Source organism: Giraffa tippelskirchi, chromosome 5 (genome assembly GCF_054371585.1).
Source record: "Giraffa tippelskirchi isolate mGirTip1 chromosome 5, T2T-mGirTip1v1.2.pri, whole genome shotgun sequence".
Classification (NCBI taxonomy): Eukaryota; Metazoa; Chordata; class Mammalia; order Artiodactyla; family Giraffidae; genus Giraffa; species Giraffa tippelskirchi.
This window is the reverse complement of record NC_137279.1, coordinates 183,730,244-183,752,844: the sequence shown is the minus strand read 5'-3', so window position 1 is coordinate 183,752,844 and position 22,601 is coordinate 183,730,244. Positions and strand designations below refer to the sequence as shown.

General features: G+C 39.4%; 1 protein-coding gene across 3 annotated transcripts in view; it reads left to right on the top strand.

Annotated features, from left to right (window-relative positions):
• The window catches only part of LOC145505852 (protein argonaute-3), a 112,863-nt gene that overhangs the window by 8,341 nt on the left and 81,921 nt on the right, over positions 1-22,601 (top strand). For all 3 annotated transcript variants that reach the window (XM_081488926.1, XM_081488925.1, XM_081488928.1), the window contains exon 2: positions 16,820-16,991. In XM_081488926.1, coding sequence (XP_081345052.1) covers positions 16,820-16,991 — 172 coding nt within the window. The remainder of the gene's footprint in view (positions 1-16,819; positions 16,992-22,601) is intronic.

The following is a 22,601-nucleotide window of genomic DNA, read 5'->3' as shown; positions in this document are numbered from 1 at the left end:
ATCAGGTGGCCAAAGTATTGGAGCTTCAGCTTCAGCATCAGTTCTGCTTATGAATATTCAGGGTTGATTTCCTTTAGGATTGACTGGTTTGATCTCTTTGCTATCCAAAGGACTCTCAAGACTCTTCTCCAACACCACAGTTCAAAAGCATCAATTCTTCAGTATTCAGCCTTCTGTATGGTCTACCTCTCACATCCATACATGACTACTGGAAAAGCCATACCTTTGACTATACGGACCTTTGTTGGCAAAGTGGTATGTCTGCTTTTTAAAATGCTGTCTAGGTTTGTCATAGCTTTTCTTCCGTAGGGTAAGAATCTTTCAGTTTTGTGGCTGCGGTCACTGTCCACAGTGATTTTGGAGCCCCCCAAAATAAAATCTGCCACTGTTTCCATTGTTTCCCCATTATTTGCCATAAAGTGATGGGACCAGATGCCATGATCTTCGTTTTTTGAATGTTGAGTTTTAAGTCAGTTTTTTCGCTCTCCTCTTCCACCTTTATCAAGAGGCTCTTTAGTTCCTCTTTGATTTCTGCCATAGGGTGGTGTCATCTGCATATCTGGGGTTGTTGATATTTCTCCCGGGCAGTCTTGATTCCAGCTTGTGATTCATCTAGCCCAATATTTCGCATGATGTACTCTGCATTTAAGTTAAATAAACAGGGTGACAATATACAGCCTTGACGTACTCCTTTCTCAATTTTGAACCAGGACCTAAAACCTTGATCAGATTAGGGGCATTTTTTTTTCTTTCTTTCTGCCCACGCCTTGTGGCATGTGAGATCTTAGTTCCTTGCCCAGGGATTGAACCTCCGTGCAGTGGAACGTGGAATCTTAAACACTGGACCACCAACGAAGTCCCCCCAGAGCATTCTTTTTGAACTTAACTGTAGTCAGGTTTTTGTTCCCAGCACTTTGCTAAAATTGCTCTTATCAAAGTCAACAAATTATTCGTTAAGTCCAGTAAAAGTCACTCAGTCATGTCTGACTCTTTGCAACCCCATGGACTGTAACCTGCCAGGCTCCTCTGTCTGTGGAATTTTTTAGGCCAGAATACTGAAGTGGTAGCTGTTCACTTCTCCAGGGGATCTTCCCAACCAAGGGATCGAACCGAGGTCTTCCGCATTGCAGGTGGATTCTTTACCATCTGAGCCACCAGGGAAGCCAGTTAAATCCACTAGTCAGTTCCCAAATCTTAATGTTGTCTCTTTAACCATATTTGATTACATTGCTTCCTTCTTGAAGCACTGCTTTTCCACTTGTCTTCCTGGCTCTAGGTCCTTCTCCATCCTTATTGGCTATCACTTTTCTTCTTCCTTTGCTGTTTCATCTTCATCTCCCCAGTCTCTAAACATTGGGAGTTTTTCAGGATTTATTAATATTCTTCTGTATCCTGTCGCAGTTTGGGTGATTGCCTCTGGTTCAGTGGTTTCAAAAGCCACTAATATGCCAAGGACTGTCATATCTACATCTCCAGCCTATACCTCTTGAAGTGTCCTAGAAATCCTCTTGATTTCTTCTCAAAACTTTCTATTATTCCTGAGTCTTTCCTATCAGTATGTGACATTTCAAATTCTTTTAGTTGCTTAGACCAAAAAGCTTTTAGAGCTCTTTTCTTTCATACCCCACACCTAATCCATTAGCAGTTCCCACTAGGTCTCTTGTCTAAATATTTTCCACATTGACATCATTCCCATAGCTGCTACCACTGCTGCCCTGGCCAACATTATCTTTTGCCTGGAAAGTCGACTGGCCTACTAACTGGTCTCTCTGCTTGTGCTTTTACACACAGTTTTTCAGACAGCAGTTAGAGTGATTGTTTAGAAAAGTTAAAGTCAGATCATAATGCTTCTAGATTCAGAACCCACTGTTGATTTCCCATATCTCATAATCAGATCCAAAGACCTCATCATGGCTTGCAAATCCCGTGTGATCTGATCTCCCATTATCTTTCTGACCTCATCTCCTACCATTCTCTCTTGTTCACTTTGCTCCAGGCAGAGTGGTCTGTTTGCTGTTCGTTGAATACCAGGCAGGCTTTTTGCTTTATACTTGATTTTTCCTTTGCCTGGAATACTCTTTCAGCTTTCTATAATACATGACTTTTCTCTCACTTCTGTTTTCTGCCTCAGTTCAGTTCAGTCGCACAGTCATGTCCGACTCTTTGCAACCCCATTGACTGCAGCACACCAGGCCTCCCTGTCCATCCATCGAGTCAGTGATGCCATCCAACCATCTCATTCTCTGAAACCCCCTTCTCCTCCTGCCTTCCATCTTTCCTAGCTCAGGGTCTTTTCCAATGAGTCATTTCTTCACAACAGGTGGCCAAAGTATTGGAGCTTCAGTTTCAGCATTAGTCCTTCCAATGAATATTCAGAACTGATTTCCTTGAGGATTGACTGGTTTGTTCTCCTTGCAGTCCAAGGGACTCTCAAGAGTCTTTTCCAACACTACAGTTCTAAAGCATTAATTCTTCAGCACTGAGCTTCTTTATAGTCCAACTCTCACAGCCATACATGACTACTGGAAAAACCATAGCTTTGACTAGACAGACCTTTGTCAGTAAAGTAATATCTCTGCTTTTTAATATGCTGTCTCGGTTGGTCATAACTTTCCTTCCAAGGAGCAGGTGTTTTTTAATTTCATGGCTGCAGTCACTATCTGCAGTGATTTTGGAGCCCAAGAAAATAAAGTCTGTCACTGTTTCCATTGTTTTCCCATCTATTTGCCATGAAGTGATGGGACTGGATGCCATGATCTTAGTTTTTTGAATGTTGAGTTTTAAGCCAACTTTTTCACTCTCCTCTTTCATTTTCATCAAGAGGCTCTTTAGTTCTTCACTTTCTGCCGTAAGGGTGGTGTCATGTGCATATCTGAGGTTATTGATATTTCTCCCGGTAATCTTGATTCTGGCTTGTGCTTCATCCACCTCAGCATTTGGCATGATGTACTCTGCATATAAGTTAAATAAGCAGGGTGGCAGTATACAGCCTTGACGTACTCCTTTCCTAATTTTGAACCAGTCCGTTGTTCCATGTCTGGTTCTAACTGTTGCTTCTTGCCCTGCATACAGATTTCTCAGGAGGCAGGTCAGATGGTCTGGTATTCCCATCTCTTGAAGAATTTTCCATAGTTTGTCGTGATCCACACAGTCAAAGCCTTTAGCATAGTCAATAAAGCAGAAATAGATGTTTTCTGGAATTCTCTTGCTTTTTTTAATGATCCAGTGGATGTTAGCAGTTTGATCTCTGATTCCTCTGCCTTTTCTAAATCCAGCTTGAACATCTGGAAGTTCACGGTTTATGTACTGTTGAAGCCTGGCTTGGAGAATTTTGAGCATTGCTTTGCTAGGGTGTGAGATGAGTGCAGTTGTGTGGTGGTTTGAGCATTCTTTGGCATTGCCTTTCTTTGGGACTGGAATGAAAACTGACGTTTTCCAGTTCTGTGGCCACTGCTGAGTTTTCCAAATTTGCTGGCATATTGAGTGCAGCACTTTCACAGCATCATCTTTCAGGATTTGAAATAGCTCAACTGGAATTCCATCACCTCCACTAGCTTTGTTCATAGTATTACTTCCTGAGGCCCACTTGACTTTGCACTCCAGGATATCTGGCTCTCGGTGAGTGATCACACCATCCTGCTTATCTAGGTCATTAAGATCTTTTTTGTATAGTTTTTCTGTGTATTCTTGCCACCTCTTAATATCTTCTGCTTCTGTTAGGTCCATATTGTTTCTGTCCTTTATTGTGCCCATCTTTGCGTGAAATGTTCCCTTGGTATCTCTAATTTTCTTGAAGAGATCTTTAGTCTTTCCCATGCTATTGTTTTCCTCTGTTTCTTTGCATTGATCACTGAGGAAGGCTTACTTATCTCTCCTTGCTGTTCTTTGGAACTCTGCATTCAGATGGATATGTTTCCTTTTCTTCTTCGCCTTTCTCTTCTCTTTGTTTCTCAGCTATTTGTAAGGCCTCCTCAGACAACCATTTTGCCTTTTTGCATTTCTTTTTCTTGGGGATGGTTTAGATCACCGCCTCCTGTACAGTGTTATGAACCTACATCCATAGTTCTTCAGGCACTTTGTCTATCACATCTAATCCCTTGAATCTATTTGTCACTTCCATTGTATAATCATAAGGGATTTGATTTAGGTCATACCTGAATGGTCTAGTGGTTTTCCCTACTTTCTTCGATTTAAGTCTGAATTTGGCAATGAGTTTATGATCTGAGCCACAGTCAGCTCCTGGTCTTGTTTTTGCTGACTGTATAGAGCTTCTCCATCTATGGCTGCAAAGAATATAATCAATCTAATTTCGGTATTGACCGTCTGGTTTTCTGCCTACTTATCGCCTTTTCAAAGAGGACTTTTTTGACAAACCTAATATGGCTAGCTACCCCCTACCACACACGTACTGTCTATCCCTTTAACCCATCTTATTTTATATAGCTTCCATGGGCAGAGGAGCCTGGTGGGCTACAGTCCATGGGGCTGTGAAGAGTCGGACACAACTGAGCAACTGAGCACACACACACACATTTTTTATAGCAGTTATTATTACCTAACTGGCAAAAAAGAAATATAGTATAATATATCCTCCCACCCCTGTAAAATCTTCGTGAGGATCAGGTCTTTATCGTATTTATTAAAATTATTATTCACCTGAACAATGCCTGGCACTTAATATACAGTAAATATTTGTTGAACACATTTATGAGTCAGGAAATAAATGACTTGATGACTGATAGACTTTCAGCAAATGTTAGTTTGTAGTGTAATGTACTGATGAAAACTGCAGGCTCTGAAATCAGACTACTTATTTGCAAATCCTAGCTTTGCCACTTTCTTCCTGTGAACATGTTTTTTTTTAATCTCCTTGTGCTTCAGTTTCCTCATTATAACATAATACCTGATTCAAAAGTTACATTGTAAGAAATCACCAAATGTATATCACATATATACTGCTCTGTATATGTTTCTGTTATTATTGTTGTAATTTGGGGATATCCCCCTTTATATTATGAACTACTTCGGTAAAGTAATGGTGACTTATTAATTCATGTATCTGTAAAACCTCGAACATAATACTTGTTCAACAAATAGAATAGATAAATGACCTTTTATATTTCTGATTTTTTTAAAAAATCGTGGGTGCAGTGAGTTTCATGAGAGAATAATGAATATAGAATAATAAAACATTTTTAAGCCAGTCTTGATGGTTATCACATGTAAATGAAACAGCAGAAGGTGGGGGTTTTTTTGTAACACATGAACGATTTTCAAAAGTTGTAATGCCTAATGCTAGAGAGGGCATAGGAGAGAAAGAAATCTAGTGATAGTAATGTGTTCATATGCCAGTTTTGCAGAAAATACCAAGTCAGAAATATGTTTCTGTTCCTGTTCTTTGCCCTGGTGGTAGGTCTGTTTCTGACATTTATCTGAGCAAAAATTTCTGTATGCCAGTTTCCCTCTCTAGTTCCCCCAAATAAAACAGTAGGTGCTTGATGCAGAGAAATTCTTTTAGCATATTTATATGACATGTTGTAGGAGTTTGTTAATATTTAGTGAAGTACTACTGCTTTTTTTAAATAACTTCTATGCCTGGCACATCTAGAATATTTAGATCATTTTATCTCATTTTTAAAATAAGGTAACTGAATGTACCTCAACATAATAAAGGCCATATTTGCCAAAGTCCACAGCTAGTATCATAGTCAGTGTGAAAAACTGAAAGCTTTTCTTCTAAAATCAGGAACAAGACAAGAATGCCTACTGTCAACACTTTTTTCAACATAGTGCTGGGCTCTTACCTGGTGGCACAGTGGATAGGAATCCACCTGCCAGTGCAGGGGACATGAGTTCGATCCCTGGTCTAGGAAGATTCCACATGCTGCGGATTCCGCTGAAGCCCGCACACTCGCGGGCCCTCGAGCCATAGCTACTGAGCTTTGTGTTGCAACTGCTGAAGCCTGTGTGGCTATAGAGCCTGTGCTTGGCAACAAAAGAAGCCACCACAGTGAGGAGCCCACACACCACAATGAAAAGGAGCCTCTGCTCACCACAACTAAAGAAAGCCTGAGCAAAGCAACAAAGACCCAGCGTAGCCACAAATAAATAAGTAAAAGAGAAAATTGACTTTTATACCTTTAAAAACAACAACAGTGCTGGACAACTTAGCCAGAACAATGAGGTAAGAAAAAGAATAGAAAAGGCATTCTTACTGGATTGGAAGGAGTAAAACTGTATTTGCAGATGACGTGCTATTATATGTAGAAAATTCTAAGCTGTGAAAAACTGTTGGAAATAATAATTGAATTTAGTAGAGTTGCACGATACAAAATCAATATACAAAGCCTAGTACATTTCTGTATACTAACAACTATCAAAAAGATAGAATTTTTAAAAATCCTATTTACAGTAGCATCAAAAACAATAAAATGCTTACAGAAAGATAACTCTATGCTCATGGATTGGAAGAATTAATATTGTTTAAATGTCCACACTATCCAAAGTTATCTACAGATTCAGTGCAGTCCATATCAAAATTGCAATGGCAAAAAAATAAATTGCAGTGGCATTTTCTACAGAAATAGAAAAAGCAATCCTAAAATGTATAGGGAACCACAGAAGACACCCAATAGCTAGAATAATCTTGAGAAAGATGAGCAAAGTTGGAGGCATCACACTTCCTGATTTCAAACTATATTACAAAGCAATATCATAACAGTGTGGTATTGGCATAAAAATAGGCATATAGATCAATGTGAGCCTAGAAATAAACCCATGCATATCTACTCAGTTTTTGACAAAGGAGCAAAAAGTACACAGTGGGGAAAGGATAGTCTGTACAACAAACGGTGTTGGGAAAACTGGATAGCCATATGCAAAAGAATGAAACTAGACCCTAGCTTATACCATATATAAAAATTAAAATGGATCAAAGCCTAACAGAATAGCTGAAACCATAAAACTCCTGGAAGTTTTACTCCATAGCACCTATGCTTCTTGACATTGGTCTTGACAGTGGTTTTTTTTTAGTTTAATACCAAAAACAAAGGTAAAGGCAACAAAAGCACGAATAAGTGGGTGAGACTATATCAAAATAAGTCTCTGCTCAGCAAAGAAAATCATTAACAAAAGGAAACTGTATAGAATGGGAGAAAATATTTGCAAACCACGTATCTGATAAAGGGTTAATATCCAGTATATATAAGAAGCTCTTACAACTCAATAGCAGAAAATAACTTGATTGAAAAATGGGCAGAGGGCTTGGAATAGACATTTTTCCAAAGAAGACATGCAAATGGCCAACCAGTACATAAAAGGTGCTCAGCATTACCAGTTATCGTGGAAATGCAAATCAAAACCACAATGAGCTATAACATCATACCTGTTAGGATGACATTTTATCAAAAAGACAAGATGATAAATGCCAGTGTGAGTGTAAAGAAAAGAGAACCCTTATATACTGTCGGTGGTAACATAAACTGGTACAGCCACTGTGGAAAACTGTATGGAGGTTCCTCAAGAAATTAAAACTAGAGCTACCATATGATCCTTTACCAGCGGGGGAAGAGGGGGGAGGGATAAATTGGGAGTTTGGGATTGACATGTATACACCGCTATATTTAAAATAGCCAACAAGGACCTACTGTATAGCACAGGGAACTCTGCAATATTCTAAATGGGGAAAGAATTTAAGAAATTATAGATAGATGTATATGTATAACTGAATCACTTTGCTGTGCATCTGAAACTAACAGAGCATTGCTAATCAACTATATTCCAATATTAAGAAACAAAGGATGGAGCTGCCATATGTCCCAGCAATCCCACTTCTGAGTATATGTCCAAAGGAAATGAAACCATTATCTTGAAGCAATATCTGTACTTGACTGTTCATTGCAGCATTCACAGTAGCCAAGGTATGGAAGCTATCTTAAATGTCCATCAGTGGCTGAATTGAAACAAAATGTGGTATGTGTGTACACACATACACAGTGGAATATTGTTCAACCTTTGAAAAAGAAGGAAATCCTGTTATTTCTAACCATGGATGAGCCTAGAGGGCAGTGAGCTAAGTATAATAAGACAAAGACAGATACTGGTTGGTATCACTTACATGTGGAGTCTTAAAAAAAAAAAAAAAGGTAGAAAAATGGTTGTCAGGGGATGAGGGAAATAGGGAAAAGTTGGTACAAGTGTACATACTTTAAGTTGACTAAGATTGTACTATAAGATGAGTAAGATCTGCGGATCTAATGTATACCATAGTGACTAGAATTCATTATACTGTGTTGTATAATTGAAATTTGCTAAGAGCGTAGAACTTCAGTGTTTTAAATCCTCCCCTCCTTGCAAAAAGGTGAATATGTGAGGTGATGGATGTGTTAATTAACTTGGAAGGAAGAATCTATTCACAGTGGGCTTCTATCAAACTATCATGTTGTATGCTCTAAATATCATTTAGAAAATTGATAGGCAAGTGAGTCAGAGGTTGTGCCTTTTCCCTGATCGTTATGTCTGAAATTTGAACTCAGATCTGAGGCCATACTTCAGTTGAAGTAATTTAATATATTACTCTTTTTATATGTTAAGAGTTTAGCCTACTGCCCTCCAGGCTTATCCATGCCAATAACAGAAATCCAACTGAAACTAATTAAAGCAAAAGGGGTTTGTTGACTCATGGAATCTAAGGAAGGTTGAGCAGCAATAGGAAGAACAGATTTGCGGCTGAGCTCGCATCTGGAGCAGTTGGAACTAGAAACTCACGGTATCAGACTACTCTATCTCTTATTTTGACTTCTCTGTACATGTAGCTCTACTATGTGTAGTTTCCACTTTACCCTACTGTTGATTGGCTTTTTCTACACATCAGAACATTTGACCTCCAATGGCTGTTATATCTCACACCCTTAGTCCCTAAACAGGAAATGGCTGATGGTTATTTAGGTCCCAAGTTAAAACAAAAAAAAGTCCAAGGGGAAGGACTACTTATTAGTTTTTCTTGGTTCTGGTGTCTGTCGCTGGGCCAGTCAGTTGTGGGGCAAGTTCATGTAAGAACATATCAACTGCTGGTATTCATGCAGTACTTGGGAAAGTGTACAGTATTCAAGAGAATAACCATGAGGTGGAGGAAAAGGATAGTGTTGTGCTTGGCATACAGTCCTATGAATATCCACTACAATTGTTTCACTGTTTATAATAGTGGAAAATTGGAAGCAAGCTAAATATCCTGGAGTGAAGAAGCTTGGTTAGTTGTAGTTCATCAACTTAATGGGCCATTAAACAACTGTTAAAATTATGATTATTAAGACCTTGGGCTTCCCTGATGGCTCAGTGGTAAAGAATCCGCCTGCCAATGCAAGAGACACAGGTTCAGTCCCTGTGTTGGGAAGATCGCCTGTAGAAGGAAATGGCACCCCACTCCAGTATCCTTGCCTAGGAAATCCTGAGGACAGAGGAGTCTGGCAGGCTACAGTCCATGGGGTTTCAGAAGAGTCAGACACAACTTAGCTACTACACAATAACATATGAAGATATGCTCATGATGCTACATTAAATGGAAACAGAATATAACATTTTATATACAGTGTGTTTGCTACTGTGAAACTTGAAAATTTAGATTACTGAAACAAATTTATGAGGTAATATGACAGAGGATCGGGTTTCAAGCAGGAGACACGGGTTTGATCCCTGGGTCAGAAAGATCCCTGGAAAAGGAAATGGCAACCCATTCCAATATTCTTGCCTGGGAAATCCCATGGGCAGAGGAGCCTGGTGGGCTACAGTCCATGGGGTCGCAAAGAGTCAGACACAACTTAGAGACTAAACAACAGCATTGACAGAGGGTCACTGTGGTCCAAAGTCTGATCCCTAACTTTGCAGATCCTGATCCTTCATCTTGCCAGGCATCCAGAAACCATCTTCACCATGAGGAGCTGACTGGTGCTAACCAAGTTCACAGGAAAAAGTGAAGTTGCTCAGTCATGTCTGACTCTTTGCGACCCCATGGACTGTACCCTACCAGGCTCCTCTGTCCATGGGATTTTCCAGGCAAGGGTACTGGAGTGGGTTGCCATTTCCTTCTCCAGGGGATCTTCCCAACCCAGGGATCAAACCTGGGTCTCCCACATTGCAGGCAGACACTTCTACCATCTGAGCCACCAGGGAAGTTCACAGGAAACTGATATATAAATCACAATATTAAGTTAATCATTTGCAGAGAAAAATACTATTTCCAGAGCATCAAGCAGATTCATGTTGACTAGTCATGAGGCAGCAAACTTCTCTCCCTCCAGTGGTCTATATGGGCATCCAGACAATAATTAGAAGATTGCTCTGTAATTGTGGAATCAGGAGAAGGGGCTTAATATGATGCACTCCTTAAGTATTAGGGATAGAAATATCAATCACTCATAAACTCTGTCCTCAGATCACTCAATTTATATGAAAATACAGATGTTAAATAGCTATAAAATTCTCTCTGTATAGAGTAGGCAGGCTATTTTATTAGGCTCAGAATTCCCACTAAAGAAAACTAAAATATCTGAATGAAATAGAACAAAATGTCTTCTTAAAAGCATGGAATAATTAAGAATAGGTTGCTGAAAATCAGACATTCTGCATCACAGCCACTGGTTGGGAGACTGTTTGCCATTATCTTAAATGGGAATAAGTATAATGTGTTAGATATTGGCCTAACCTGAACTGATTTCCCCAAATGAGAAATTGATGCTGGGAAGGATTGAAGGCAAAAGGAGAAGGGGGCAGCAGAGGATGAGATGGTCAGATAGCATCACTAACTCAGTGGACATGAATTTGAGCAAACTCTGGGAGACAGTGGTGGACAGAGGAGCCTGGTGTGCTGCAGTCCATGGGGTCTCAAAGAGTTGGGCACGACTTAGCAACTGAACAGTAACAACTAACTAAAGTACATTAAAATATCTGTACATCGATCACAGAGTGTCATGTTAGGATGTAAAATGCTTAGGAACATCTTTCCTGATCATGATAGTTAATATGGTTGGTTATAAACAGTTGTTTTGTGAGGAGTACATGACAAATAGATGAGCTTTTTTAAAATTATCATTTTACTGCATTCTTCCCTTAAATTGAGATATAATTGATATATATTTCATGTTAGTTTCAGATGTACAACATGATTCAGTATTTGTAAATATTACCTCCACAATAAGGAGGTAATAACATCTGTCAACATACTTAGTTAGAAATTTTTTTGTGATGAGAACGCTTAAGATCTACTTTTTTTCCTACTTTCAAGTATGCAGTACATATTATAAACTATAGTCGTCATATTGTACATTACATCCCCAAGACTTACTCATTTTGTAACTGAAAGTTTGTACTTTTGATCCCCTTCACTCATTTTGCCTACTCCGTAGTGGTAAAGAGGGCTTCTCAGGTGGCGCTAGTGGTAAAGAGTCTGCCTACTAGTGCATGAGAGGCAAGAGACTCAGATTCGATCCCTATGTTGGAAAGATCCTCTGAAGTAGGAAATGGCAACCACTCTAGTATTCCTGCCTGGAGAATTCCATGGACAGAGAAGCGACAGGCTGCAGTCCATGGGACTGCAAAGAGTCAGATGCAACTGAGCGACTGAGCACACACCCGGTGATAAAGAATCTGCCTGCCAGTGCCTGAGAGGCAAAAGACTTGGGTTTGATCTCTTGGACAGGAAGATCCCCTGGAGAAGGGAATGGCAACCGACTCCAGTATTCTTGCCTAGAAAATTCCACGGATAGAGAAGCCTAACAGGCTACGGTCCATGGGGTCACAAAGAGTCCGACACAAGTGAGCATGCATGCACCGCTGGCAACCACCAGTCTCTCCTCTGTTTTCTATGAGCTTGGGGTGTTTTTTTTTTTCTCTCTCTCTCTCTTAGATTCCACACACAGATGAGGTCATGTGGCCTTTATCTTTCTCTGTCTGATTTATTTCACTTAGCATAATGTTTTCAAGGTCCATCCATATTTCAGATGGCAAGATTTCCCTTTTTGTGACTAAATAATTTTCCATTTTGTATATAGAGCACATTTTGTTTATCCATTCATCCAACAGACATCTAGGTTGTTTCCATATCTTGACTGTTGTACATAATACTGCAATGAACGTGAAAATGGATATGTCTTTTTAGGTTAGTGTTTTCCCTTTCTTTAGATAAATACCCAGTAGTGGAACTGCTAGATTATGTGGTTCTTCTAGTTTTAATTTTTAAAGAAATCTTCATTCTGTTTTTCATGGTAGATGTACCGGTTTACATTCCTACTGATAGTGCACAAGGGTTTCCTTTCTCCACGTTCTTGCCAACACTTGTTATTTCTTGTGTTTTGATAATAGCCATTCTAAGATGTGAGGTGATGTCTTATTGTGGCTTTGACTTGTATTTTCCTGGTGATTAGTGATGTTGAGTGTCTTTTCATGTGCTTGTAGTCCATCTGCATGTGTTCTTTGGGAAAACTATCTGTTCAGATCCTCTGCCCATTTTTTTAATTGGATTTTTTTCCCCTATTGAGTTGTATGAGTTCTTTATGTATTTTAAGTATTAGCCCCTTATCAGATATGTGTTTTGCAAATATATTTTCTCAGTCTATGGCTTGTGTATTCATTCTCTTGTAGAACAGGTTTTTATTTTTAATGAAAATATCTATTTTTTATTTAATGTATTGTGCTTTTGGTATCTATGTGCTTCTTCTAAGAAGTCCTCACCAGTGAACACCGGAGTACATGTGTCTTTTTTAATATATATTACCATATGTAAAATAGACAGCTAATGGGAAGTTGCTGTATCACACAGGGAGCTCAGTGCAGGGCTCTGTGACAACCTTGAGGGCTGGAATGGAATAGGGGGTGGAAGGGAAGTTCAAGCGGGAGGGGACATATGTACACTTATGTATACATATGTATTCACATCGTTGTATGCCAGAAATCAACACAACATTGTAAAGCAGTTATCCTCCGATTAAAAATAAATACGTTTTAAAAAATCATCATCAAGGTCACCGATGTTTTCAACTAAGAGTTCAATAGATTTGCATTTTACATTGAGGTTCACGAGCCATTTGAGTTTGTTTTGTTTGGAGTTTTTGACCACACTGTGTGCCTAGTGGGATCTTAGTTTCCTGACCAGGGATTGAACCTGGGCCCTCAGCAGTGATAGTGTAGAGTCCTAACCACTGGACCACACTGAGATCTGTGTCCAGATTCTTTCTTTCTTTATATTTTTTCTTTAGCATGTGGTTATCAATTTGTTCAACAGCACCATATTTTAAAAATGTCCTTTTTCCATTGAATTGCCTTTGCTCCTCTGTCAAACATGAGTTGGCTTTGTGGTTCAGTTTTGGGGTTATCACTTCTGTTCCTCAGATCTATTTTTCTTTTTTTTAATGAAAATCACACTATTTCTATTTCTATTATTGTAATGTTATACTTTAGCACCAAAAAAAAACCCAAAAGAAATACTTAGGTATGAATCTAACAAAATATGTATAAGATGTATGTGAAGGAAACTGCAAAACTTTGATTTAAAAAAAAAAGAAAATCTGTGGTTTGGTGGTGTAGTCACTAAGTTGTGTCCGACTCTTGTGACCCCATGGACTATATAGCCTGCAAGGCTCTTCTGTCCATGGGACTTCCCAGGCAAGAGTACTGGAGTGGGTTGCCATTTCCTTCTCCAAAAGAAAATCTAGATAGAGATATTCTATTATACATGGGTAGGAAGACTCATTATCATAAAGATCTCAGTTCTTCTCAACTTGATTTATGTATATTTAGCACAATTCTAAACAAAATCTCAGCAAGTTATTTTATGGACATTGACAAACTGATTGTGAAGTTTATATGGAAAGACAAAAATACCCAGAAGAGCTACATGATATTAAAGGAGATTGAAGTCACAGAACTGATTGACAGTATCTGATTTCAAAGCTTACTATAAAATATTGTGATCAAGACAGTATATATTATTGACAAAAGGATAGCTATATCAATGAAACAAAATAGCACAGCAGAGAGAGTTCCGATCCCAGTTCCGGTACTAAAACAAAAAGACATCCCACTAACTGGAAGAAAATATTTGCAGATGATTCAAACAACAAGGGCTTAATTTCTAAAATATACAAACAGCTCCTACAATTCCATAACAAAAAAAAACCCACGCAGAAAAAACAGAATACCTAAATGGACATTTCTCCAAAGAGATACCGATGGCTAACAGGCACGTGAAAACATGCTCCACATGACTAATTAAAAATGCAAGTCAAAACTGTAATGAGGTATCACCTCACGCCAGTCAGAATGGCCATCATTAAAATGGCCATCCTACACATTGTTGGAGAGGGTGTGGAGAAAAAGGAACCCCCCTACAGCATTGGTAGGAATGTAAATTATGCAACCAATATGGAAAACAGTATGGAGGTTCCTCAAAAACTAAAAATAGAGTTATCATATAATCTAGCAATCCCAGTCCTGGGTGAGTACCCACACAAAACTATAATTCAAAAAGATACATGCACCCCTATTTCATAGCAGTGCTGTTTACAATATCCAAGGCATGGAAACAACCTAAATGTCCATCAGCAGATGAATGGATAAAGAAGACGTGAGTTACATATATGGGCTTCCCTTGTGGCTTAGCTTGTAAAGAATCCGCCTGCAATGCGGGAGACCTAGGTTCAATCCCTGGGTTGGGAAGACTCCCCTGGAGAAGGGAAAGGCTACCCACTCCAGTATTCTGGCCTGGAGAATTCCGTGGACTGTATAGTCCATGGGGTCGCAAAGGGTCGGACACAACTGAGTGACTTTCGCTTCACTTTGCTTCTTCATACATGGAATATTACTCAACAATTATATATATATATGGATAAAGAAGATGTGTTACATACATGTAGCATAATATTATGTTATTAGCCATTAAAAAGAGCAAAAAAATGCTTTTTGCAGCAATATGGATGGACCTAGAGATTTTCTTTTTTTTTTTTTTTTTTAATAAATTTATTTATTTTAGCTGGGGGGAGATTTTTATATTAAGCAAAGTGAGTCAGAAAAAGACAGGGACTTCCCTGGTGATCCAGTGGCTAAGACTCCATTCTCCCAATGCAGATAGCTTGGGTTTAATCCCTGGTTAGGGAACTGGATCCCACATGCTGCAACTGAGAGTTGCAGCGCATACTTCAACTAAAAGAATCCTGCAGGCTACAGTGAAGACCTGGCACAGCCAAATAAATATTTTTTTTTAAAAAAAGAGGCAAATACCATATAATATCACTTATATGTGGAATCAAAAATACAACACAAATGAACATGTCTAGGAAACAGAAACAGACTTACAGACATAGAGAACAGACTTGTGGTTGCCAAGGAAGAAGCAGGTTGGAGGCGGGGAGGACTGGAATTTGGTATTAGCAGATGGGAACTATTATATGTAGGATGGATAAACAACAAGGTCCTACTGTATAGCACAAGGAACTATATTCAGTATCCTGTGATAAACCAAAATGGAAAAGAATATGAAAATGGATGGATATATGTATAACTGAGTCACCTTGCTGTAAAGCAGAAATTAAACAACACTGTAAGTCAACTATACTTAAGTAATGTTTAAAAAATAAAAATAATTATTATAAGATGTAGTAAGAGCTTGGTAAATTTTATCTATTGTTTATGTTCTGATTTGATCCTGACAAGATTCATGAGAAAGAGGCAGATTAGGTATTATTTCCGTTTTGCAGATCAGGAAATAGAATTTAAGGGCTATTACTGTGTAACAAAGAGCAAGTGGTTAGGGGCTTCCCTGGTGGCTCTAGTGGTAAAGAACCTGCCTGCCAGTGCAAGAGAGGCCAGTTCAATCCCTGAGCCAAGAAGATCCCCTCAAGTAGGAAATGGTAATTCCAGTATTCTTGCCAGGGAAATCCCATGGACAGAGGGACCTGGCAGGCTACAGTCCATGGGGCTGCAAAGAGTTGGGCATGACTGAGCGACTAACACATACCTACTTTGTTTATTGTGAATAGTACTGCTATGAGCATAGGTATATAATTATCAATAGCTCGCTTTCAGTTCTTTTGGGTTTATACCCAGAAGTAGATAATGGATCTGTTGGATCATATGATAATTCTGCTTTTAACATTTTGAGGAACCACTGTACTGTTTTCCAAAGCAGCTGTACCATTTTTACATTTTATCAACAGTTTTTCAAATTTTGTATGCTTTTGTGTACCAGTAAGCTGGATTTTTCTAGGACTTTGTCTAATTCATCAAACTTTCAAATTTATTAACAGTGTTTGTAATGTCTTTGGTATTTGGAGTGATACAATTTTTCCATTTATATTGGTTACTTCAACCTTTTTTCTCATATTATAAAAGTTTGTGTTGTCTGGAATTTATCTATTTATCTTTTCAAGTAATTGATTTTGTGCTTTGTTGATTTTTTTTTGTATATTGTTTTTTATTTTGTTCATTTGCTCTTACCCTTCTTTAAGATTATTCTGCTGTTGGTCACACACTTTGGATGTGAGTGGTTTGTGGATTTGTGGTTTGCTTATGCTCATCTGGGTTTGTGTGATTGTTCTTTCTATCCCTTCCAAAACAATTTTTCAGAGGTACCCCATTTTTTTCTCTCTATGTTTTAATGAAGAAAGTAAATTGGAATGAAAGAAAGGGGTCTTAGAATTGACATCATTTTTCAGCACTAGGCTTTAAGCATTATCAGCTGTGCTTAAAATTCTAACCTACTCTGGTTGACAAGATTATCAAACGCAGCTTGTAACAGTGTTTCTGTCTCTCTTTTTTTCCCCTTCCCTGGCAGGACCCGTTGGGGCCCAGCCCCTACTCATGGTGCCCAGAAGACCTGGCTATGGCACCATGGGCAAACCCATTAAATTGCTGGCTAACTGTTTTCAAGTTGAAATTCCAAAGATTGATGTCTACCTCTATGAGGTAGATATTAAACCAGACAAGTGTCCTAGGAGAGTGAACAGGTAAGAATCAAGAAGTCACAGAGATCTTTTGCTGTCGGTTTTTGTCTTTGCTTTAGAAATTATGTTTATCTTGTATGTCTAAATAGCAGTGTTTAATGTCTTAACAGTTTGACCAAGAACACATGGTAATTTTCTTTGAAATTGACTATACTTCAGAGGTGTGATAATGGGGGAAATCTACAAATAGTCTTGAAATTTTTCTGTTATATTAACCTCATATGTTTTCTCTGTGATAATAAAAAAGGTCCAACTCATTGTTATGTGCTCTTAAAATCAGACTGAGCATTTTTTTCCTTTGCTATTAGGTAATATCTATTTGTGCTTTCTTTTCTCTTCCCACCTACCTTGAACTTACTTGCCCCTTTTGTAATGTTCCCTTTGAGACGATGGTGATGGTCATGATTTTATGCCTTCCCATCCTCAACTCCTCTAACTGTTCTCTACTCTTATATAGGAACAAGTATATATGATACATAAAGATTTACAGTCTGCTCTTAATAAGCTTCTCTCACTGCCTCCAAATACTATGGATGTGGATATGGTTTAGGTAATACAGGAAATGTGAAAGAAATTTATGACATGATGTACACCACAAACGAGGTTTTTTAAATTGGAGTATACTTGCTTTACAATGTTATGTGAGTTTCTGCTGTACAATAGCATGAATCATCTATAAGTATACATATATTCCCTCCCTCTTGAACCTCCCTCCCACTCCTGCTAGGTCATCACAGAGCACTGAGCTGAGCTCCCTGTGCTATACAGCAGCTTCCCACTAGCTGTCTGTTTTACACACAGTAGTGTATATATATATATGTATATATGTCAGTGCTACTCTGTCAATTTGTACCACCCTCTTCTTGCCCTCTTCATGCCGTGTGGGGCCACCCAAGATGGACGGGTCATGGTGGAGAGGTCTGACAGAATGTGGTCCACTGGAGAAGGGCGTGGCAAACCACTTCAGTATTCTTGCCTTGAGAACCCCATGAACAGTATGAAAAGGCGAAAAGATAGGACACTGAAAGATGAACTCCCCAGGTCGGTAGGTGCCCAATATGCTGCTGGAGATCAGTGGAGAAATAACTCAAGAAAGAATGATGGGATGGAGCCAAAGCAAAAACAGTACCAAGCTGTGGATGTGACTGGTGATAGAAGCAAAGTCCGATGCTGTAAAGAGCAATATTGCATAGGAACCTGGAATGTTAGGTCCATGAATCAAGGCAAATTGGAAGTGGTCAAACAGGAGATGGCAAGAGTGAATGTCGACATTCTAGGAATCAGCGAACTTAGATGGACTGGAATGGGTGAATTTAACTCAGATGACCATTATATGTACTACTGTGGGCAAGAATCCCTTAGAAGAAATGGGGTAACCATCATGGTCAACAAAAGAGTCCGAAATGCAGTACTTGGATGCAGTCTCAAAAACGACAGAATGATCTCTGTTCGTTTCCAAGGCAAAGCATTCAGTATCACGGTAATCCAAGTCTATGCCCCGACAAGTAACTCTGAAGAAGCTGAACTTGAATGGTTCTATGAAGACCTACAAGACCTTTTAGAACTAACACCCAAAAAAGATGTCCTTTTCATTATAGGGGACTGGAATGCAAAAGTAGGAAGTCAGGGAACACTTGGCGTAACAGGCAAATTTGGCCTTGGAGTACAGAATGAAGCAGGGCAAAGGCTAATAGCGTTTTGCCAAGAGAACGCACTGGTCATAGCAAACACCCTCTTCCGGCAACACAAGAGAAGACTCTACACGTGGACATCACCAGATGGTCAACACCGAAATCAGATTGATTATATTCTTTGCAGCCAAAGATGGAGAAGCTCTATACAGTCAGCAGAAACAAGACCGGGAGCAGACTGTGGCTCAGATCATGAACTGCTTATTGCCAAATTCAGACTTAAATTGAAGAAAGTAGGGAAAACCACTAGACCATTCAGGTATGACCTAAATCAAATCCCTTATGATTATACAGTGGAAGTGACAAATAGATTTAAGGGACTAGATCTGATAGAGTGCCTGATGAACTATGGACAGAGGTTCATGACATTGTACAGGAAATAGGGATCAAGACCATCCCCATGGAGAAGAAATGCAAAAAAGCAAAATGGCTGTCTGAGGAGGCCTTACAAATAGCTGGGAAAGGAAGAGAAGTGAAAAGCAAAGGAGAAAAGGAAAGATATTCCCATCTGAATGCAAAGTTCCAAAGAATAGCAAGGAGGGATAAGAAAGCCTTCCTCAGCGATCAGTGCAAAGAAATAGAGGAAAACAACAGATTGGGAAAGACTAGAGATCTCTTCAAGAAAATTAGAGATACCAAGGGAACATTTCATGCAAAGATGGGCTCGATAAAGGACAGAAATGGTATGGACCTAACAGAAGCAGAAGATATTAAGAAGAGGTGGCAAGAATACACAGAAGAACTGTACAAAAAAGATCTTAACGACCCAGATAATCACGATGGTGTGATCACTCACCTAGAGCCAGACATCCTGGAATGTGAAGTCAAATGGGCCTTAGAAAGCATTACTACAAACAAAGCTAGTGGAGGTGATGGAATTCCATTTGAGCTATTTCAAATCCTGAAAGATGATGCTGTGAAAGTGCTGCACTCGATATGCCAGCAAATCTGGAAAACTCAGCAGTGGCCACAGGACTGGAAAAGGTCAGTTTTCATTCCAATCCCAAGGAAAGTCAATGCCAAAGAATGCTCAAACTACTGCACAATTGCACTCATCTCACACGCTAGTAAAGTAATCCTCAAAATTCTCCAAGCCAGGCTTCAGCAATACATGAACCGTGAACTTCCAGATGTTCAAGCTGGTTTTAGAAAAGGCAAAAGAACCAGAGATCAGATTGCCAACATCCGCTGGATCATTGAAAAAGCAAGAGAGTTCCAGAAAAACATCTATTTCTGCTTTATTGACTATGCCAAAGCCATTGACTGTGTGGATCATAATAAACTGTGGAAAACTCTGAAAGAGATGGGAATACCAGACCATCTGACCTGTCTCTTGAGAAACCTGTATGCAGGTCAGGAAGCAACAGTTAGAACTGGACATGGAACAACAGACTGGTTCCAAATAGAAAAAGGAGTACGTCAAGGCTGTATATTGTCACCCTGCTTATTTAACTTATATGCGGAGTACATCATGAGAAACGCTGGGCTGGAAGAAACACAAGCTGGACTCAAGATTGCCGGGAGAAATATCAATAACCTCAGATATGCAGATGACACCACCCTTATGGCAGAAAGTGAAGAAGAACTAAAGAGCCTCTTGATGAAAGTGAAAGAGGAGAGTGAAAAAGTTGGCTTAAAGCTCAACATTCAGAAAACTAAGATCATGGCATCTGGTCCCATCACTTCATGGGAAATAGATGGGGAAACAGTGGAAACAGTATAAGACTTTATTTTGGAGGGCTCCAAAATCACTGCTGATGGTGATTGCAGCCATGAAATTAAAAGACGCTTACTCCTTGGAAGGAAGGTTATGACCAACCTAGATAGCATATTTAAAAGCAGGGACATTACTTTGCCAACAAAGGTCCGTCTAGTCAAGGCTATGGTTTTTCCAGTGGTCATGTATGGATGTGAGAGTTGGACGGTGAAGAAAGCTGAGCGCCGAAGAATTGATGCTTTTGAACTGTGGTGCCAGAGAAGACTCTTGAGAGTCCCTTGGACTGCAAGGAGATCCAACAAGTCCGTCCTAAAGGAGATCAGTCCTGGTTGTTTGTTGGAAGGACTGATGTTGAAGCTGAAACTCCCAATACTTTGGCCACCTCATGCGAAGAGTTGACTCATTGGAAAAGACCCTAATGCTGGGAAGGATTGGGAGCAGGAGGAGAGGGGGATGACAGAGGATGAGATGGTTGGATGGCATCACCAACTCGATGGACATGGGTTTGGGTAAACTCTGGGAGTTGGTGATGGACAGGGAGGCCTGGTGTGCTGCGATTCATGGGGTCGCAAAGAGTCGGACACGACTGAGCGACTGAACTGAACTGAACTTCTTGCCCCCTCCTGTGAGATAAGATCCATAAGAAATATGAAATAAATTAGTACTAAGAAACTTTGTAATAACATGTAACAAAAAAACCCTATCATATGAGTGTTAGAATTAACATGTAATACAGAGTTGTTTCTGAGGTCAGGAGGCAAGTTGTAGAGTATTGCAAGTGGAGACATCTAAGGTACCAACTAATCTGATAACCTTTTTCCCCCGGATACCTTTTTTATAGCTGAAATCCAGAAAGGTTGAGAGGTTTATTCAACAACACGTTGCTAGTAGCAAATGTGAGACTAGCACTCCCAAATCCTGACTTGATAGTCGTTAGGAAATAATTCGTACAGCAAGAAGGGAAGGAATTGAATTAGTCTAAAAAGTTGGTAGAATTGCAGATAGCTGTAGTAAAGAAAGCATTTTTTTTTTTTTTTTAAAGATAAGGCAGCAGTTACAAAGATACAAACTCCAGGAGATAGTGAAGGACAGGGAAGCCTGGTGTGCTGCAGTCCATGGGGTCGCAAAGAGTCGGACATGACTTAGCGACTGAACAACAACAAAGGTATGGCAGTTGAGGAGAACCAGGTGTACTGAGCCTAAGCCAGGCTTAAAGGGGAGGTTCTAGTCAGTTACTACAGTACCTGCCATCTATGAGTAGATGATTTCCTAATCTTTGCTGTAGCCTCCACCTCTTTCCTGAGCTTTGGACTGACACGTTACTACCTATAAAGGACTTCAAACAACTTATTCTCTGAATCCTCCTCCCCACACTCTGCTCATGTTGCTGTATTCTTTTTCTCTACCTAAATTCCCAAACTAGAACTTCCTTTTCTTCCTATTGGTGATCATGTCCTGTTGCTTCTTTTTCAGAAATTATTCCCTAATCTGGCCCCTTCTATCTGTATTACTGCCACCTTGGTTTTAGATCCTTATTTATTGCCTAGACTATTGTAATGACCTTGTCTGCCCTAATATCTTTCTCTCACCATTCTCCTTACGTATCTACACTTTTGGCATAGTTATCCTTTTACGTAAGAAATCTGATTATTTCACTCCCCTACTTTTAAATGTATTCAGCTGCCTATTGCCTACAGAATAGCATCCCAAGTTTAGTACAGTATGCCCTTCTTAGTTTGGCTCTAACCTTTTTCTTTTTTTCATGTTCTGTAACTCCTACCTGGAATGCCCTCTTTGCCTTTATCTATCTGGCAAACTTCTATTATTTTTCAAGACAAACCTTTTGAACTCCATAGTCAGATGGTAGTTCACTTTTTAAAATAAATAATAACTGGCAGTTTATTAATCGATCGAGTATATTGCACAACAAATTCCCTCTCATCTTTCAGGAAGAAAAACCGTTAGATTTGAAGAGTAAAGACATCACCCACTGAATCTGGACATCATTAAAATGTGCTTTAAATATTTCTTTGGGAAAAGGGACACAACATTTCTACTCAGGAGAAACATACAGTCCAGGTCTTTTATTTTCTTTACAGCCATTGTGACATGAATTCATGGAGAATGGGCTCAGCAGTTCAGGCTCCTTCCCACTGTTTCTCACAGAGTGTGCTTCCCTGGGTGGAGCAAGCTGGCGCTTCAGCT